Raw genomic sequence first — 16,532 nt, forward strand, 5'->3', positions numbered from 1 at the left:
TTTGTACCAATGCTTCATCTTTTAATACACCTGTCCATTGAAAAGGCCAGTACACTGGCATTTCAGAAATTGTGTGCCATGGTGAATAATACTTTATTTTCCAAACGTGGTGAAATTCCTTCACTTAACACTACAAGAAACAAAATACACTAGCATTTCACTAGAGATCATGACAAGATAATTTCAATACATGAATACAGAGCAGTTGAACTTCTTAGAGGAAGCTACTGATTTGTATTACTTCACTGCATCATCCAATACGGATTGACCCACCAAATTACTACACAATGGCTTACATGAAATGTCCATTACATACTGCATCAAGTCCTTGAATTTGTGATGTTTATCAGCAGAAAAACCACTCCAAACACACACACACATACCTGAAAGTGATGTTTCATAATAATTATATTTTATGATGCACTCCTTCAAAAACTTTAACTAGTGGAATGAGACCAAGCCGATATGTTTTATCATCTATTTCTTAACTTGGCACAATCATAGTTCAAAAATTTAAAATTTGAACATTCTAACAATGCAAATGAACAGCAAAACATCATTATAAAAAATATCTTGGAACAGCAGCAGCTTCACCTGAAATGTTCAGCTTACTGTTTCTCCCATTTTATGACAAGGTTGTTACAGTTTTCCCACTTGCTCCATCAGTGCCTGTACAACACTAATAACTATACTACAATATGCAGTACAGCAAACATCAATTGTCGCTGGAACTCTCAGCAATGCCACAAAAAAAGATTTCAACCTAAAAATTACATGATACTTAACTGGCTGAGACATCACCTTTTGCAGATTGTTTATCACTTAACTATACTGGACATGGAGTCATGACAGAACTAGAGGTTCCCTTTTTGAAGTTGCACCTCTCTGTAATGAGCAAATACCAACATAGCCATTCCTTGAATTTAAGAAAGTATGTTATATAACAAAGTTGTAACATGTGGAATACAGCAAAGCAACAATGCACGATGCACTAATATTATCCATTGTTAAAACTCAAATATTACTTGATTGAAGTAATATCTAGAGAACAGAAGTAACTAAAATTTCCCTATAGCCTCACAGATTTAATGCACTTTTTCCACTGCCAGAATATTCGGAAGCAAGAATCTTCTTTTAGCACAATGCCTGTTTGTAGTAGGAACCAAAGAATTCAACAAAGTTGAAAGTAACCAGTTCAAATGATTTTCTGTCTTACTTTTCAAAGACAGTTCTTCATTACCCAGCCAAACATGATCATTTTTGTAAAAGAAACCCACAGCACTGAAAATAGTGCTCACAGATGGTACGAAGTTTTGAAATCTTTCTTAAGTCACTTCATAATTACTTATTTATTCGGCAAACAAAGTCTGATATACACTGGCAGCTTTCACGCTTTACGTTGCCTCCTCCTGACAACCAAATAATGCCGCTCTACAAAATTACTTCCCAAATTGTCTGACAAATTGCATATTTTATCCTGAATGTTAATTACATGACAGATGTGCCCTGGTAAAGGCAGCGGAAATAGGAAGACGTCAACTGTTCACAGCACTACTTAAAAAATAGATTCTAGATAGCAGTACTTGAGTATCTGACATTATCAACTAGTGCCACACATCACATTAAAAAAACAATAATGATAATTGAAGCTGACAGTGGTTTGTTGCTTGCTGAAGTGAACTCAATGAATATAATCTGATGTTCTAATTTTTTATTTAACAAGTGCTGTGACATGGCAGTTTGAAATAATTAGGCCCAGGTGTTTTTAATTTTCTAAAATTTTGGGCATTGCAGAGTGGACTATCTTTTAACTGAGAATAGTATTTAACAGTATCTACAACTGTTGGTAAAAGATGAGTAACAAGTACGGAGAAGTGTCATTAATTTCTTCATCTCTCGATTTGTAAGCAATTTCTTATAGCTCACAAAAGTTCTCTTTCCCCAGTTCTAAGTGTATGCCTACAGTGTAACAAGTGACATACAATTTGTGTTGCAAAAACTCAAGGTCACAATGTTTTCAACAGGCAGACAAATGTAAGTTAGCAACACTGTAAACAGGACAACAACAACAAAAATTGGGACCAATGATTAAAAAAACAACCTTAAGATTTAGAAATAAAGTTAATTATATTTGGGCATATAAGTGATACAAAAATGTCACTAAAATTGCTACAGTTGTGAAACCCCATATTTATTACTACTTGGGCACTAAAATTAGATTGAAATGAATTTTATCTGAAGAGTTATTTCATTCGACTGATATTTACTTTTTATGATTGCTACAAAAACAAATGACAGCTCATTTAGTGACAACTCTTCAATACTTAAGTGGCACTATTCAAAATCTGGAAATTTCACAAATTGGAACTAAACAGCACTTTTGAACTTTTCACAGTATACACATGCACAACTTTTAAATGTGGGGTTTCAGAAATGGTTTAATATGATTCACAACTGATCTATCTTAAAACAAAACAAAAAAAACTGTATTCTAAAAATTCATGTACTTTTTACCAATATCCAAATGAACAAAAGCAGTATTGCACAGTTTCCACATGCAATAAAATCCTTATTTCAGCATTTTGGTAATAAATTTGGTTCTCTACACCACAGAATTCGTCAAAAGTATTTAACAAACATTATTGAGAGACCTAGACTATTTTTTATAAACACTCGAACACTGAAACCATGAGAAGTATAGTGTTGCCTTTTACTCAACAGCAGCTGATGTGTGAACAGTTATCAAAAACAGATGCATCGTTTTATCACCTGACAACACAAATGTGAGAAGAACAAAATGTACATTTGCAAATATAAATGCAGAAACTATACATACATGAGAAAATCTTTACACTTTTGGTTCCAATTGCCATGCTACTGCATCTGTCTTCGATAATAATGCTTCATGGAGGCAATGCTGAATAAGCATGTCTTCATTCTTATTTAACAGAAAGTAGATGAAGTGGAGCATCTCAAGAACAATTTCTTCAAATCATTAAAAAATGTGCCTCCTCAAAATGAATGTTGTTCATTTAGAACTAAAACTGAATTATTACAATAAAAATCAATTATTTCTATCTTATCACTCTTACTACTATTTCTCAGAGAACTTCTCATCTTAATTTTACACTAAGTGATGTGTCAGAATCCCTCTTTATCACTGTCCAACACAGACATCGCAATTTGTACATATATCAAATTGCACTGTCCAAACACGACAAACAATTAGAATGATTTACAGATTTAATATCTGAAACTGCAGAAACAATACTGTGTTGTATTCCTTATGTAGAAAATGCGAACTTATTTAAGTTTTCCAGTGCTGGAACACCCAGGTAGCAGAAAATGGAGGAACACCAGGGCTACATCTGTATGTCTAACATTCAACCCTTTCCTACAAGTCACAGATCAAAAGTCTGGCCACTTTTGGTTCACCAGTTTCTTCCACTCACACACACTCAGAATAAAGAACATGCTGTATCACCAGTAGATATGAAGATGTGAAGATGTGAATGTTAATATGGCTCCTGTAAACTCTTCATTCTTCTGAAGGCGATATTGTGCAGGAGATGGGAAAAATCGTTAACTTCTGGTTTTTCCTTAAACATTCAATTACAAAAATCAACAAAGACATGAATTTTTTCCTCCTCGCAGGATAAGTTTCTCCTTTGCTGGGCCTGTGGGAGCATTTTCAGGGTGTACCCTGTTAATGCACTTCTGACGGCTCTGGCTTCTGCGAATGGTGGTTAGATGGGTCTGGTGTATTCAGAGGCTGGAAAGAAAAAGTGAATTCACTGAACAACAAGTGCTGAGTCAAGAAAAAATAACACAAATATAACAAGTAATTATGTAACACTTTATATTTCAAATGCATTAAATCTTGTGTGTGCCCTAACATTCGGAACACACACACACACACACACACACACACACACACACACACACACAAATTTTAGATGTACATCTTAACATTATCTCCCATTATGCAAACAGAAAAGCAGGCTCTCAGCTGAATCTATCTTTTAGTTCCCCAGTCTCTGGGTATATAATATTCTCAAATTATCATATATGAAGCCAAGTAGCAATATCTATTCCTTAATGACATCCCCATTTGAAATTTATCTGTCTGGAACAGTTAGTCTCTGTTGAAGTTTAGATGGATTTTAAAAAAAAAGCTTTTGGAATAACTAAAACTTGACAGGAAACAAATCTGGATCAAAATGTGCATGAAAAGTCTTGTCTTACAGCACTCATTTCGTAAAAGCAAAACTACTGACAACTACTATGTGTAGAATCAGAATTCTTTCGGCATGAACAATAAAACAATCATATCCAACTGACTTTCACTTGTATGCCTGCGGGCTAATGGAAGAGAAAAACTGATACAGGTACGATACTATTATTATTATTATTATTATTATTATTATTATTATTATTATTATTAAGAAACATGACGAACAACAAAATACATGATAATGTATCAACAATGCACTGAAATACAATTTTGTTTCCATGCAATGTGGTACCGCCCCATTCCCTACTGTTAATAGTGCACTTCACTATCAGAACACATGTAATACATCAGGAAAAAGATACATTAAAACATATCAAGTTCAAACATTAAGTTTTGTATGTAAGTGTATATAAAGCTATATGTAGTGATGTGTGTTTGAAGAACAATGTACGACTTAACCAATTTTATGACAGCACCACCATTTATTCTGAAACCCACTGTTTTCAATGCAATTGTTAGTCACACACTGTACTGCCTTCAGGGCAATGACATCAGAGCTGGTAGAGAAAAAAGTGTAAACCATTACCAACTATTCCCAGAACTCTGAAATCTTCATGATGTGTGGTTTCAATAAATTGAGACACACAAGTTTTGAATGGAGAGAAGGACATGATACATGTGTGGATGAAAACAAAGAGCAAACATTCTACTCAAGTATCAAAACACAATTGACACTATCACAAGAACAGCCATCTAAAGGTTAAGACTCCACAGTCACTATCAAAGGTGCTAAAGAAATTTATTGAGGAACCCCTTTCTTTCCAAGTTAATTCCCATTCCCCATACCTCAGTACTTAAACCCCACAGCCACATAAAACTAAAATCAAGTACACTGGTGTGAGGAGACCCCCATGTGACAATCAAAAATGGTTTCAACTTACCAAGAGTGTGCTTGTGGGAAGCGATTTGTTACGTTATCATCGGTCCTCATTTTTTTGATGGAACTGTAAATGGAGAAACTTGCTTCAATTTCATGGGAGATGGTTTGGCCAGATAATTTTGTCAGATATTTCTGATTTGCATACAATTTGGCAAAGTTAAGGCTCTTAATCCCATTACAACACTCCAGTATTAATAAAAGCCAAGATATGTGGTAGATAGTTGCCACACAACTGGTCAGTATGGTATCTATGTTATGAAATAAGGCAGTGAAGAATTACGTTTAGTTGCATATATGCGAAACTATGATGATGGATAGAGTTATTAACATAAATTTCATATGAGAACTGCTACAAAATGAAAGATATCCTACTTATGGAAAATACTTAATGGTTCCAACGACTGAGGAACTAATTACCTTCCTCACAACTGCGCCTACCTCAATGAACAACATTTTACTGTTTTCAATTGATAGAAAAACCTAAAATACTGATAATTTTGTCAGCAGGTGTGTGTGTGTGTGTGTGTGTGTGTGGGGGGGGGGGGGGCGCACACACGCCTAGGAAATAAAAGCATAAAAAGATTTGTATGATATTACTGCTGTATTGGTAAAGCATTGTTAGGTTTCTTGCATAATACTCAAAGACACTTTTTACAGACAAATTATGAAGTGTATATATACAGTTCTGCCACGTTACGACAATCAGATGGAGTATGAAATTTACATATTTAACCCTTGAAATGTCCTCCACCCAAGAAGAATTATCACTGAAACAGCAAGGAGTATTACATGCTGTGCTGCCGTAAGTAGTAGAGCCAAGGAGTTTATATTTTGTGAAGTTGACAATGTTTAAGAAGTTGTGGGAGGATAAGCTGTGTAGCATTCAAACTTTATTATTTAATACACAAGTTTTATTTTCCATTTCGGTAGTAAATAGTGCCTTGACATACAGGGTGTAGTAGAAATAATTCCAGAACTTTCAAACATAGATAACACAAAAATGCAAAACGACATTCACAAATTTAATGCACAATTTGAAAGGGTAGTGTCTATCATTTACATCACATACACACTAACCTTCGAAAATCTTATCATCCAGACAATGACCCTCCTTTTCTACGCACATTTGAAGTCACTTTGTAAGTTCAGCATGACCCTCTTGGTCATGTCTTGTGATGCTGCCCCAATTTCATGATGGATGGCAGCTTCCAGGTCATGTGGGGTTCACAGCTTACGACAAGACATGCACCTTGAAGTATCCCCACAGAAAGAACAGGAGTGAAGATTGGGGGAATGGGTTGCCAACTGAACATCATCACCTAGGAGGCCTATGAATGCCTTGATTGGGTGTGCAGCAGAACCATCTTGTTTTAATCACACAGTAGGATTCTCTAGGTCAACGAGAGTCTGCTGCAGGAAGATGCGTAGCAGTTGTATGGAACAATCAGATGTTACCATCACAGTTCTGTCTTCTTAGAAGTATGAGCCTACAATTCTGAAACCAGTGATAGCACACCAAACACTAACATGATCGCTGTGGTAGAGAGGATTGGTTGTGGTCTAGTACCGAAAATTTTGTTTACTGGCATAGCCTGACAGATAAAAGTGTGCTTTACCACTAGCCAGCAGACTGCTGTCAGTTGAAATGACTTCTATGATAGTCTCACAACGAGCTGTGCGACTGGCCCAATATCTTTCACTGAGTTCTTGCGTTCTCACTATTTTGTACGGATGGTGGAACTACTATTCTGTTTGAAAAATCCTCCTAATGATGTGGTTCGACTCCCATAGCAATTGTATGCCTATAGACTGAATGTTGCGGAGATTGGAAAAGGCAAATTTCACTGCACCGATGTTCTGACAGTAACAGGCCTACCTGTGACATCGTTTAACACTCTAACCCACTATTCTAAAATAACTGACCCTCACCAGAATGGTTTCCGATTTGGAACTTTCGAATGTCAACCTAGCCTAAAAGGACAATGAAAGAAGCAGTAAGTTGCAGTAAAAGAGAAAGCATTTTTTAAGTTTCAATCATAAATCCTTTATGTTCTCCATATCATGCTAGCGACTGATTAGTCCAGAGGAGGTAGTTCACATTTTCCAAGATCCCCCCACCCCACAGATGGGTCACAATAACATATAGAGGGGTCCAGAAAAGTGCAGACACTCTCTGATAGTTGATATCTTTGGAACAAAGCGATACATTGCTGCAGTTTTGCTTGGTAGCGTAGCCTATTGTCTTCTCAACACATCTGAGTGTTCGTTTTCCAGCAGATAACAGCGCATTAATGAATACAGTAATACTGTCATTTGAGCAACGTAAGGCCATATTGAAATGGTACTGGAAATACAAAAACATGATGAAGGTATAATGGCAGTGGTGTAATGTGTATGGAACTAAACCATGAACATGTCATGTAGAACAATATATCATAATTGGTATAAATTTGAAGCCAATGGTACTGTTCCAGATGTAGATAAATAAAGGTCTGACCGATAAAAAAATGTCAGTCTAGCTTCCAGCACAGCTGTGTTGAAACATTTCACTAGGCTACCTAAAAAATGTATGAAGCAGGGCTGACAAGAAAGCACGGTAAGCCGAACGAGCATACGACGAATTCTGAAGGCTGAAAAGTGGGAAGTGAACATTCCAAGATCACTGCATGCTATGAATGAGGATGAGCTGGATCGAAGGATGGAGAGAAATTTTAAGGCATGTTTCGTGAGGATGAATGGTTTGCAGGGACTGTTATCTGGCCTGACAAAGCACAATTCAAACTGTAAACTTCCACAACTATGAGGACTGGGCTCCTAAAAATCCTCACACTTGCATGAACAAACATGTTAATCTACTGGGTGTTAATGTGTTGTGTCGTCTGCCATAACGTGGCTTGACAGGCCCATGCTCTGTTGAAGGTACTGTAACTGGCGAGGTGTATCTTCATATGCTGCGAACGGCGATTTTTCCTGTCATCCGAGAGGTGTTTGGAAATGAAAGACTTTGCTTAAAAAACAGATGGCACTCTGCCTCACGACCACAGAGATGTCACAGCCTGCTTGGATGAAAAGCTACCTGGACAATGGGTATGCCTAACAGGAGCTGTTGAGTACCGACCACGGTCTCCAGACCTTACACCTCTTGACTTCTAACATGTGGCAGCTTGAAAAATTAAATTAGTTTAAATTAGAAAATAAAGTCTATCAACAACAGCCAGCTACACTGAACAAGCTACAAGAAACCATCAAGGCATCCTGTACAGCAATGACGCTGGCAACGATAGTTCACTCAACAGTACAGTGGCATCGACATTGTTTGGTTGCTAATGGGGGTCTCTTAACACAAAAAATAACCTCCCCATGCAAGAATTTTAACAGCATCTCATTTTGTTCTAGTAATATTGAATATCACAGTGTGTGTACATTTTTCTGAACCCTTCTACATGTGACGTAAATGGCAAACACTACTCTTTCGGAACTGTGCATTAAAATTTGTGAATGCCAATGTGTCTGTGGTGTTGTGTAAAAACACACACACACACACACACACACACACACACACACACACACACACACACACAGAGAGAGAGAGAGAGAGAGAGAGAGAGAGAGAGAGAGAGAGAGAGAGAGAGAGAGATATGAAATATGTCGAATACCAACTCAGACATGTTGACGTCATGAAACATTTTCTCTAAGCTCACTATCATCTCATTTAATCTACAGGCAATGTCTATTGTGTATGGGCAGCTGGAATTATCTATTTTGTCATCTACAGAAAACTGATCAATGGCCTAACAATCTGCACATTTCCACATACTGTTGGGTTTATAATGTTGTGGTCAGACACAATATTTCACTTAAAATTTCTTTTCTTGAGGGAAGTGTTGATTTTATAGTCACTGATGCACAAAACAGAGATTTAAACTAAACAACATTGATTTATTTGAGTTTAAGAGTAACAAAACATCAAAAGAGTTAACAGTCAACCATGTATTCAAAACCTTTACGCAGGGAAGCACAACAGTAATTTTAATATTCATTTCTGAATGATTGCTTTTCAAATTGCTTACAACTGATTATGCTATATTTAAATAATAATAGCTAGCAAAACATGAATAATCAAGATGACATTTTTAAATGCATGACTTGTGGAATATTAAATTGCCCGCACCTTATTGCATTTCAATAAATGAAAGCAATGTTAGGAGTGGCATGTTCAATTATTTGTAACATCTTTTATGTTGTGAGGCGAGAAGTTGTGGGCAGGGGAGGGAGGGGACAGGGGCAGGATACAGGTTCGGATGGAGGATGTAACAGAATTGGTCACTACTTGCCAACTAATGTCTATTTAACTCTATCCAAACTGGCAAACCAGAATATGAGGTGACACCTTTGTGAATGAGGAGTTCATTATCAGAGTGATGTGCCTTGGAAAGTACCAGTGGTACTGTACACATTGTACTATGAATATAAAGTAAACTAAAAGATTCATAGGTAATCAAACAGTTTGTCCATGAAAGCTGCTACAGACTTCAGTTTCCTGCCATACAATATTTCAGTTGCAGGAAAGCATGTGTGGGTAATGAGATTAATGGTTTAGAATAATGTATGGATGAAGTCAACATACTTTTATTTATTTATTTAACTGGTGAATACTGTATAGTGCCCCATTAATTACTACTGAATCAATACGAACCCAGCTCATACCTGCGGGACACTGAATCAGAACCTTAGATTGAGTTGCGCCTGCAACGGCAATTGCCAGTATATCAACATTTCTTCCAAAGCACCCCAACTAATGACCCAGTACATTTCTTACCTTTACCAACTATTCTGTCAATATTTTAAAACAGGGATGGTCTAATTGAGAAATACAAGATTCCAACAAGGTGGAAAAACTTACTTCCCCTCAAAGTTTAAGATTTCAAAATAATAAGACACTATGCATTTACTGTTATAACAGTCGTCTAGTACACACACACACACACACACACACACACACACACACACACACACACACACAAACGAAATGCAGGACAATCAATCAATGATGGAGGAAATATAATGGGTATATGTACTGACACCACCTATTCATCTCCATTATGTACTAACAGCGAACAACCAATTTCCAGGAATGTTTCACTGTATAATATCCTGCACTCCACTTGTCTAAGACGCTCCTAAAATGCCAAATATGAGTAGAAAGTCTTATAACACAGAACATATATACTTGCCATACAAGTGTTTCACGTCATTAAACATTAGAACCTTGTAGAAATATGTATTAACTAATGTGAGCTACTCTACTTTCTCAGCAGACATGCTAAAAATTTATATTTTAACAATGGGTTGCTGTTGCAGACATTCAAGTTTTATTACAACATACTAACTTACCTGCCATTAACCCCTCACATATTCTTTCATATAAATTAGGTGTAACTTCAAAAAGTAAAAGCTGCATGAAGTCCAAAGCACTTGAAAAAAATGAGCTACTACACATTCTAATACAGAAGAAAGAGTGAATAGTGCATTCAAAATATTGTGACACGCAAGTTTCAACAGTGCTATTCCTACTATGTACGATAGCCGAATCCCAGGTGTTGTCCACACCTACAATTAATGAACAGTTCCACTATGGAACTTCAAATGGAAAAGTTTTCAACAGTGTTATGCAACTGAAAGATTAAGCAACCTTGCACCAATGGTCTCCCTGACTAGATTTTAAAACTCCCTTCCCGGGCATTTGATGGTTGCACAAAGTTTGAGAATTGGCAATACACACGAGCTTTTTAACAATCCAACCACAAATAATATATAGTGCAGGGGGGGGGGGGGGGGGGGGAGATCAGTATTTGTATTTCCTATACTGAGAAGGGTATGCACACATACAACAAGAATGTATGCAATTCACATCAGACAATAAACTACGGGCTAATGGTATATTATGTTATCTATGTAAATCACATCATCCTTTTACGAAAATTTAAAGTATTATGCTGTATCATAAAATTACAAAAGGTAATGCTGATCTTATCCCTGAATGGAAACAAAGGCTGTCAATAGAGACAAGTGCTCTATTAAGTCGTCAGTCGTCGAACTGGATACTAAATGCATGTGATCACAGAAGGCTTCATTGTAAAGCCCTTACTTTTTCTCGCTATATTAAAATTTCATTAGTAACATTATCACGTGCCAAATTAGTTTTGTTTGCAGTTGGTACAAATATTGCAACAACAATCAAACCAAGTATAGTGTAGAAAGAGCAGTTAAGAAATTATTCATGTACATGTTTATCCCTGAAGAGTCACACCATATGCAGTTCAGAACACTGAAGATGTTTCCTTCCCGTGTATGTACGCAATACGCAGACAAGCAAGTAAAAGAGATTACAGAATATCATTTTTAAGATTTCAACTTGATGATAAATTCGTGAGGAGCTTACGACAGTACTGCAGGACACCTAAACAAATCTTTATTCACAATGGAATAGTTACATATAGATGTTATAAAAAAATAAAAAAAGGCTGGCTTAGTTCATTTATGGCCCTCCCTTGATGTCCTACTGGATCACGTTTGGGTAACTCATCAAGCCAAGCTAAAGTTTAACAGTCCAAAAAATTGGAATAGAAATTATTTGTAGAGTGAACTCTGGAAGAAGAGCTTAAGGGATTTATTGTTGGTCATTTCCTTCACCATTGTGTATTAATGTATGTATTATTTATAACAAATAAAATGATTGTTACATACAATGAGAGTTCTATGCATCTTTGTTACAGCAATGTAATGAATTTTCTACTACTTTCTGTTGACAATATGCTGCTACAATAGCCTACAAATTAACAGAATTCTCCTGTGCACATTTTCGCATTTGTGAAAACTTCAATATTACCTCTTAAATGAAAATGTCGCGTTTTCTACTTTTTCCACATCCATGACAATCATGGTAACATTCAACATATGAGCAGAGGAAGGAACAATTTCATGCATTTTCTTGTAAATATGCATTGTGCAAGAACAAGAAGAGGAAGATTAGCATGTAGCGTTATTTACGTATGAATGGATTTGTCATACAAATGAACCACAGAACATGAAACTGATAAACTTCAACATCCTTTATCTCCTTGCCATCAACCTATGGAATAAAAAGTTTAACCTGAACTTAATGAACATGCCATCTGGACTTAATACGACAACTGAACATGAAGTTGACCACTTCTCTGCAGTAAGAGGAAATGTGTATCCTGTGAAACAACAAAAACACATTCTCCAGTGTGTGTCCACGTATTCCTCAATGTAATTTGGAAAGTGGCTTGTATCACTGTAGTATGCTTCCAATTTAATACAGTACAATTTTGATATTTTGAGTCTCAGAAATACAAGCTTCCCATGAATCCAAGCCTATTGAACCACTCACTTCCTTCATTGTGTCTGTGTAAATGAAACCAGGCATATGCTACCCCTAGACTTTAATTGTTCACACAAGCAAACATTTTGTTGAAAGTGGTGTTTTAGGTTTGCCACTTGTCAGTGAAGTATGGTGTTATATTTTGTTTTCTTTGTTCACTGTGTTTTATTTTACAACTTCTAAAAGTGAGAGCTATAACAAATAAAAGGAAATTTGTGCCTTTGAATGTTAAGTTAGAAGCATTGCAACAACATGACAAAAGAAGAACAATGAAAATCTTGCTCCCTGATATGGTGTTGGGAAAGTTACTTTTGACATCTGGCAAAGAAACCAACTTCCAAATGGAACAGTTGTCTTGAAAGAAATGAACCGTAGAATCTCTTAACCGAAAAACTATACAGAAGTCAGAGTCTCAAAGAAAAAGTGAGAAGCTGTCAAAGAAAAAGTGAGAAGCTGTTCATGTGGTTTACACAATGAAGACAGCAGGGGCCTCAAATTTCTTGCCACTTCTTGCTGAAGAAAGCCTTGCTTTCTTTTCTTTTAGAAACCAGCTGCAGGCTGAAGTTGACAGTTTTTGTAACTAGTATGCACTGCCTGGCAAATGGAAGAAGATATATGGAGAGTGTCAACTTCATGCATGCGGAGAATAACTCTGGTAACTGAGGTCATTGAGAAATTTACTATGGAGTTTAAAAAAAAAAAAAAAAGAAAATGTAGTGAACAAACTCACAACAGCGACAAAACTGATTTAAATTTCAAAATGTTGTTAGGAAAAGCACTTTCTTCTTATGAAAAAAATACTTGCTCCTGGGTACAAAAAAAATGTAAGTAATTGCTCACAGTTATGGCAGCTAAAATGCAACTGGCTACCACAACACAAACACACTGGCTGTGATTGGGAAGTCTATTATCAGCTCTACTGGTTATCTACATGTGTCAAAATAATGTCTGGTTGTACCAGGAAATCTTCAAGATCTGGCCTTTGAACTCTCATTTATATTGGAGGGCAAGATGTTTTTAACACTCTCTGTACCAGGCCTATTTTATGTACCCGCCCCTAGAAACCAGGCATTTTGCCAATATTAAAAAATCACTGCATCAAATGCAATTTTTCAATCGTGGCAAATCTGGTAACATTCTGAAGCTCCACTTTTCTACTTTGGAACACTACTTTGGAATGCACAGCGTTAAGGTGGTGGTGGTTGTCTCCAGTCCATGCGGCTCTCCATGCTACACAATATTGTGCAAGCTTTTTCATTTCCCAGTACCTACTGCAACCTACATCCTTCTGAATCTGCTTAGTGTATTCATCTCTTCGTCTCCCTCTACGATTTTTACCCTCCACGCTGCCCTCCAATACTAAATTGGTGATCCCTTGATGCCTCAGAACATGTCCTACCAACTGATCCCTTCTTTCACTCAAGTTGTGCCACAAATTTCTCTTCTCCCTAGTTCTATTCAGTACCTCCTCATTAGTTATGTGATCTACCCTTCTAATCTCCATCATTCTTATGTAGCACCAAATTTCGAAAGCTTCTATTCTCTTCTTTTCTTGTCTTCTCACCTTTAAGGTACAGTTATAGAAATCACATAGATGTATAGAAATCACATAGATGTTTTTAAGAATTTAGAAAAGTCATGCGGATAAGAGAATGCAGTTGTTATTTATTTTCAACTAATATTGTGGCACTACATAACATCTTTCTGCCAGTCTACAATAACTGCATACAAATTTCACACAGAATCATATTGTTTTTTAGTGTGGAAAATTTTGAAGCAAGGTTCCAGGCAGAGTGGAACACCAAACCATTCACATTCGTACCGTGTCTCTTTGCGAGAAGTTTTGCCATCCTCTTTCTTGCTCCTGGAACTGCACACGACACACACGAACAGCACATTTCTTCGTAGTTGGAGGTATGTGCTACAAAAAATGTCTCTTTGTTAGCCGACCTACACTCCATTCCTTTGTACGACTTCGTTCCTTCTTTCCTTTGTGCGACTTCAAATGTATCATCTTCAAAAAGCTGAGCTGCAAGCACTGTTATGAAGTATGTTATTGCGAGTTTCTTGTTGTGCACTGCATTGTATAGCCAAAAGCATTTGATACACCCATCAGCAGCAGATGGAAATATAATTTTCGCCACCATTTCACAGTTCTGTGCTGGAATGGCTTGTACTGCAGGTGCTGGTCTCCAATATCCACTCCAATTTTATTCAGATTGTAATCCAGTACCTGAAGTGGTTTCATTACTACCGACCCATTTTTCTTAGTATGCGTACCAAATGTGGCCTTATGCCTTGTAGACAATGTGTACACATCCCTCTTATCCTTCCACTTCATTGCTAATACATTATCTTTACACCAAGAAGACGTTTTATCCTTTCTCAGCTTAGTAGATACTAAATCTTTTAAGTAATCCTTTCCTACATTTGTTCACAGTACCAACAGCTCCAGTACCTTTGATAGCCAGTCGTTGAAAATGCGCTGGATGGGAATAAAATCAGTCTAAATACACAGTATCACCTTTATTCACCAAGCCACCGTCAGACGACAATCACAATACAACAGCATATGATGAATTGTCAACAATATGCTTACCACCATAAACTTCATAGTTTACAACAGAACCACTACTGGCTTCAGCAACAGCATAAACGTTCAGTCCATACTTATGAGGCTTATTTTGCATGTAAACACGGAAGCTCACACGACCTCGAAATGGGCATATTCCTTCATCAAGTGTCAGTTTTTCTGAGACACGATATGCCTAGATACATCGCTCCTCCTAATTCTTATAATAAGGTAAAACTTTATAAAGTTGGTGAAATCCACCTTCACCTGGTTTTTTCTATTTAGAATTGTCAACAAGGTGCAAGCACGACAGTATCTGAGTAAAACGCGAACGACTCATAACTTGGGGACAGAAGTTTAAAATAGGAACAGGATTAGTGCCCCAGTGGTCCACAATTTTTGGCTTTCTTGAAATACTCATGTGGAAAAGCATACCCAAGAAACACCTCATCTCACTTTTAGTCACTGGCTTCCAGGAACTCAAAACTGAATTAGACTTCATGTTATTTCCTCCTCTTTTCTTCTGGATTGTCTGTGATGCATACAAATTTGTATCTTGAGTTCCTTTACATCACTGTCAGTTAGGAACACTTTACTGGAATCCAGTACAGAACTTGAGTCATCAATATTCACTAGAATCTGCCTGGATATAGTGTTGACAGGCAGAGGTCGATAGGTGACCAATTCAGTCCACTTAACATCTTCTGGATACGGCACAGCTGCTGGATTTCAAATAACTCCTTTAACATTATTCTCGTGTGCATCTGAAGACAAGCCATTGTTGATCTTGCCCTCTAAAAGGAGTATCACATGATATGTAACTACATATATATCTCACAAAAGACATGTTCAGCAGAAATGTGTGTACTGCACAATTACGAGCAGTGATATGCCGTTGAAAATTCGGGAACACATACCTTCAAACACACCATTGTATTCAGAATCGTCAGAATCACACTACATTATCCAGAGTGCCGCTATCATTAATCAAATACGCAATTTCTGTGTCTGATAAACCCCGCCAAGGCATGATTACAAATTTTACGGGTCTGGTGATTTTTGCGCGATCGTAGGTCAGTAAATTTTACAGGTTTGGCTCTTAAAGTGTTAAAAGCAAAGGGATTGCCATGCAAAGCTGCTTTGACAACAGATAATGCATCCTCACAGCCAAGTGTTAAAAATGGTTGCGTGATGGGATTCACACATTGTTTCCGTTTCCTGAAGAAAAAGTATCATCGTCAATTGCCACCAACTGCGCATTAGGGAGTCACGGAAGCATGGTACGAGCTTTAAGGAAAGTGACTATGAAGGACATTGTGTACTGGATCAGTAAATCTAGGAGCGAGAGAAAATCAGGATACAATTTATAAGTCATGGAGAA

The 16,532-nt window shown here is 37.0% G+C and overlaps 1 protein-coding gene across 4 annotated transcripts in view; it reads right to left on the reverse strand.

Annotated features, from left to right (window-relative positions):
- Positions 1-16,532, reverse strand: part of LOC124787843 (C-terminal-binding protein) — a 202,787-nt gene continuing 186,255 nt past the window's right edge. For 3 of the 4 annotated variants that reach the window (XM_047254790.1, XM_047254791.1, XM_047254792.1), the window contains exon 9: positions 1-3,772. In XM_047254790.1, the coding sequence (XP_047110746.1) occupies positions 3,707-3,772 (66 nt within the window). In that variant the 3' untranslated portion in view covers positions 1-3,706. Of the gene's footprint in view, positions 3,773-5,175; positions 5,239-16,532 lie in introns of all 4 variants that reach the window. The other variant, XM_047254793.1, reaches the window with a different exon arrangement.

The sequence above is a fragment of the Schistocerca piceifrons genome, chromosome 3 (genome assembly GCF_021461385.2).
Source record: "Schistocerca piceifrons isolate TAMUIC-IGC-003096 chromosome 3, iqSchPice1.1, whole genome shotgun sequence".
Taxonomy (NCBI): domain Eukaryota; kingdom Metazoa; phylum Arthropoda; class Insecta; order Orthoptera; family Acrididae; genus Schistocerca; species Schistocerca piceifrons.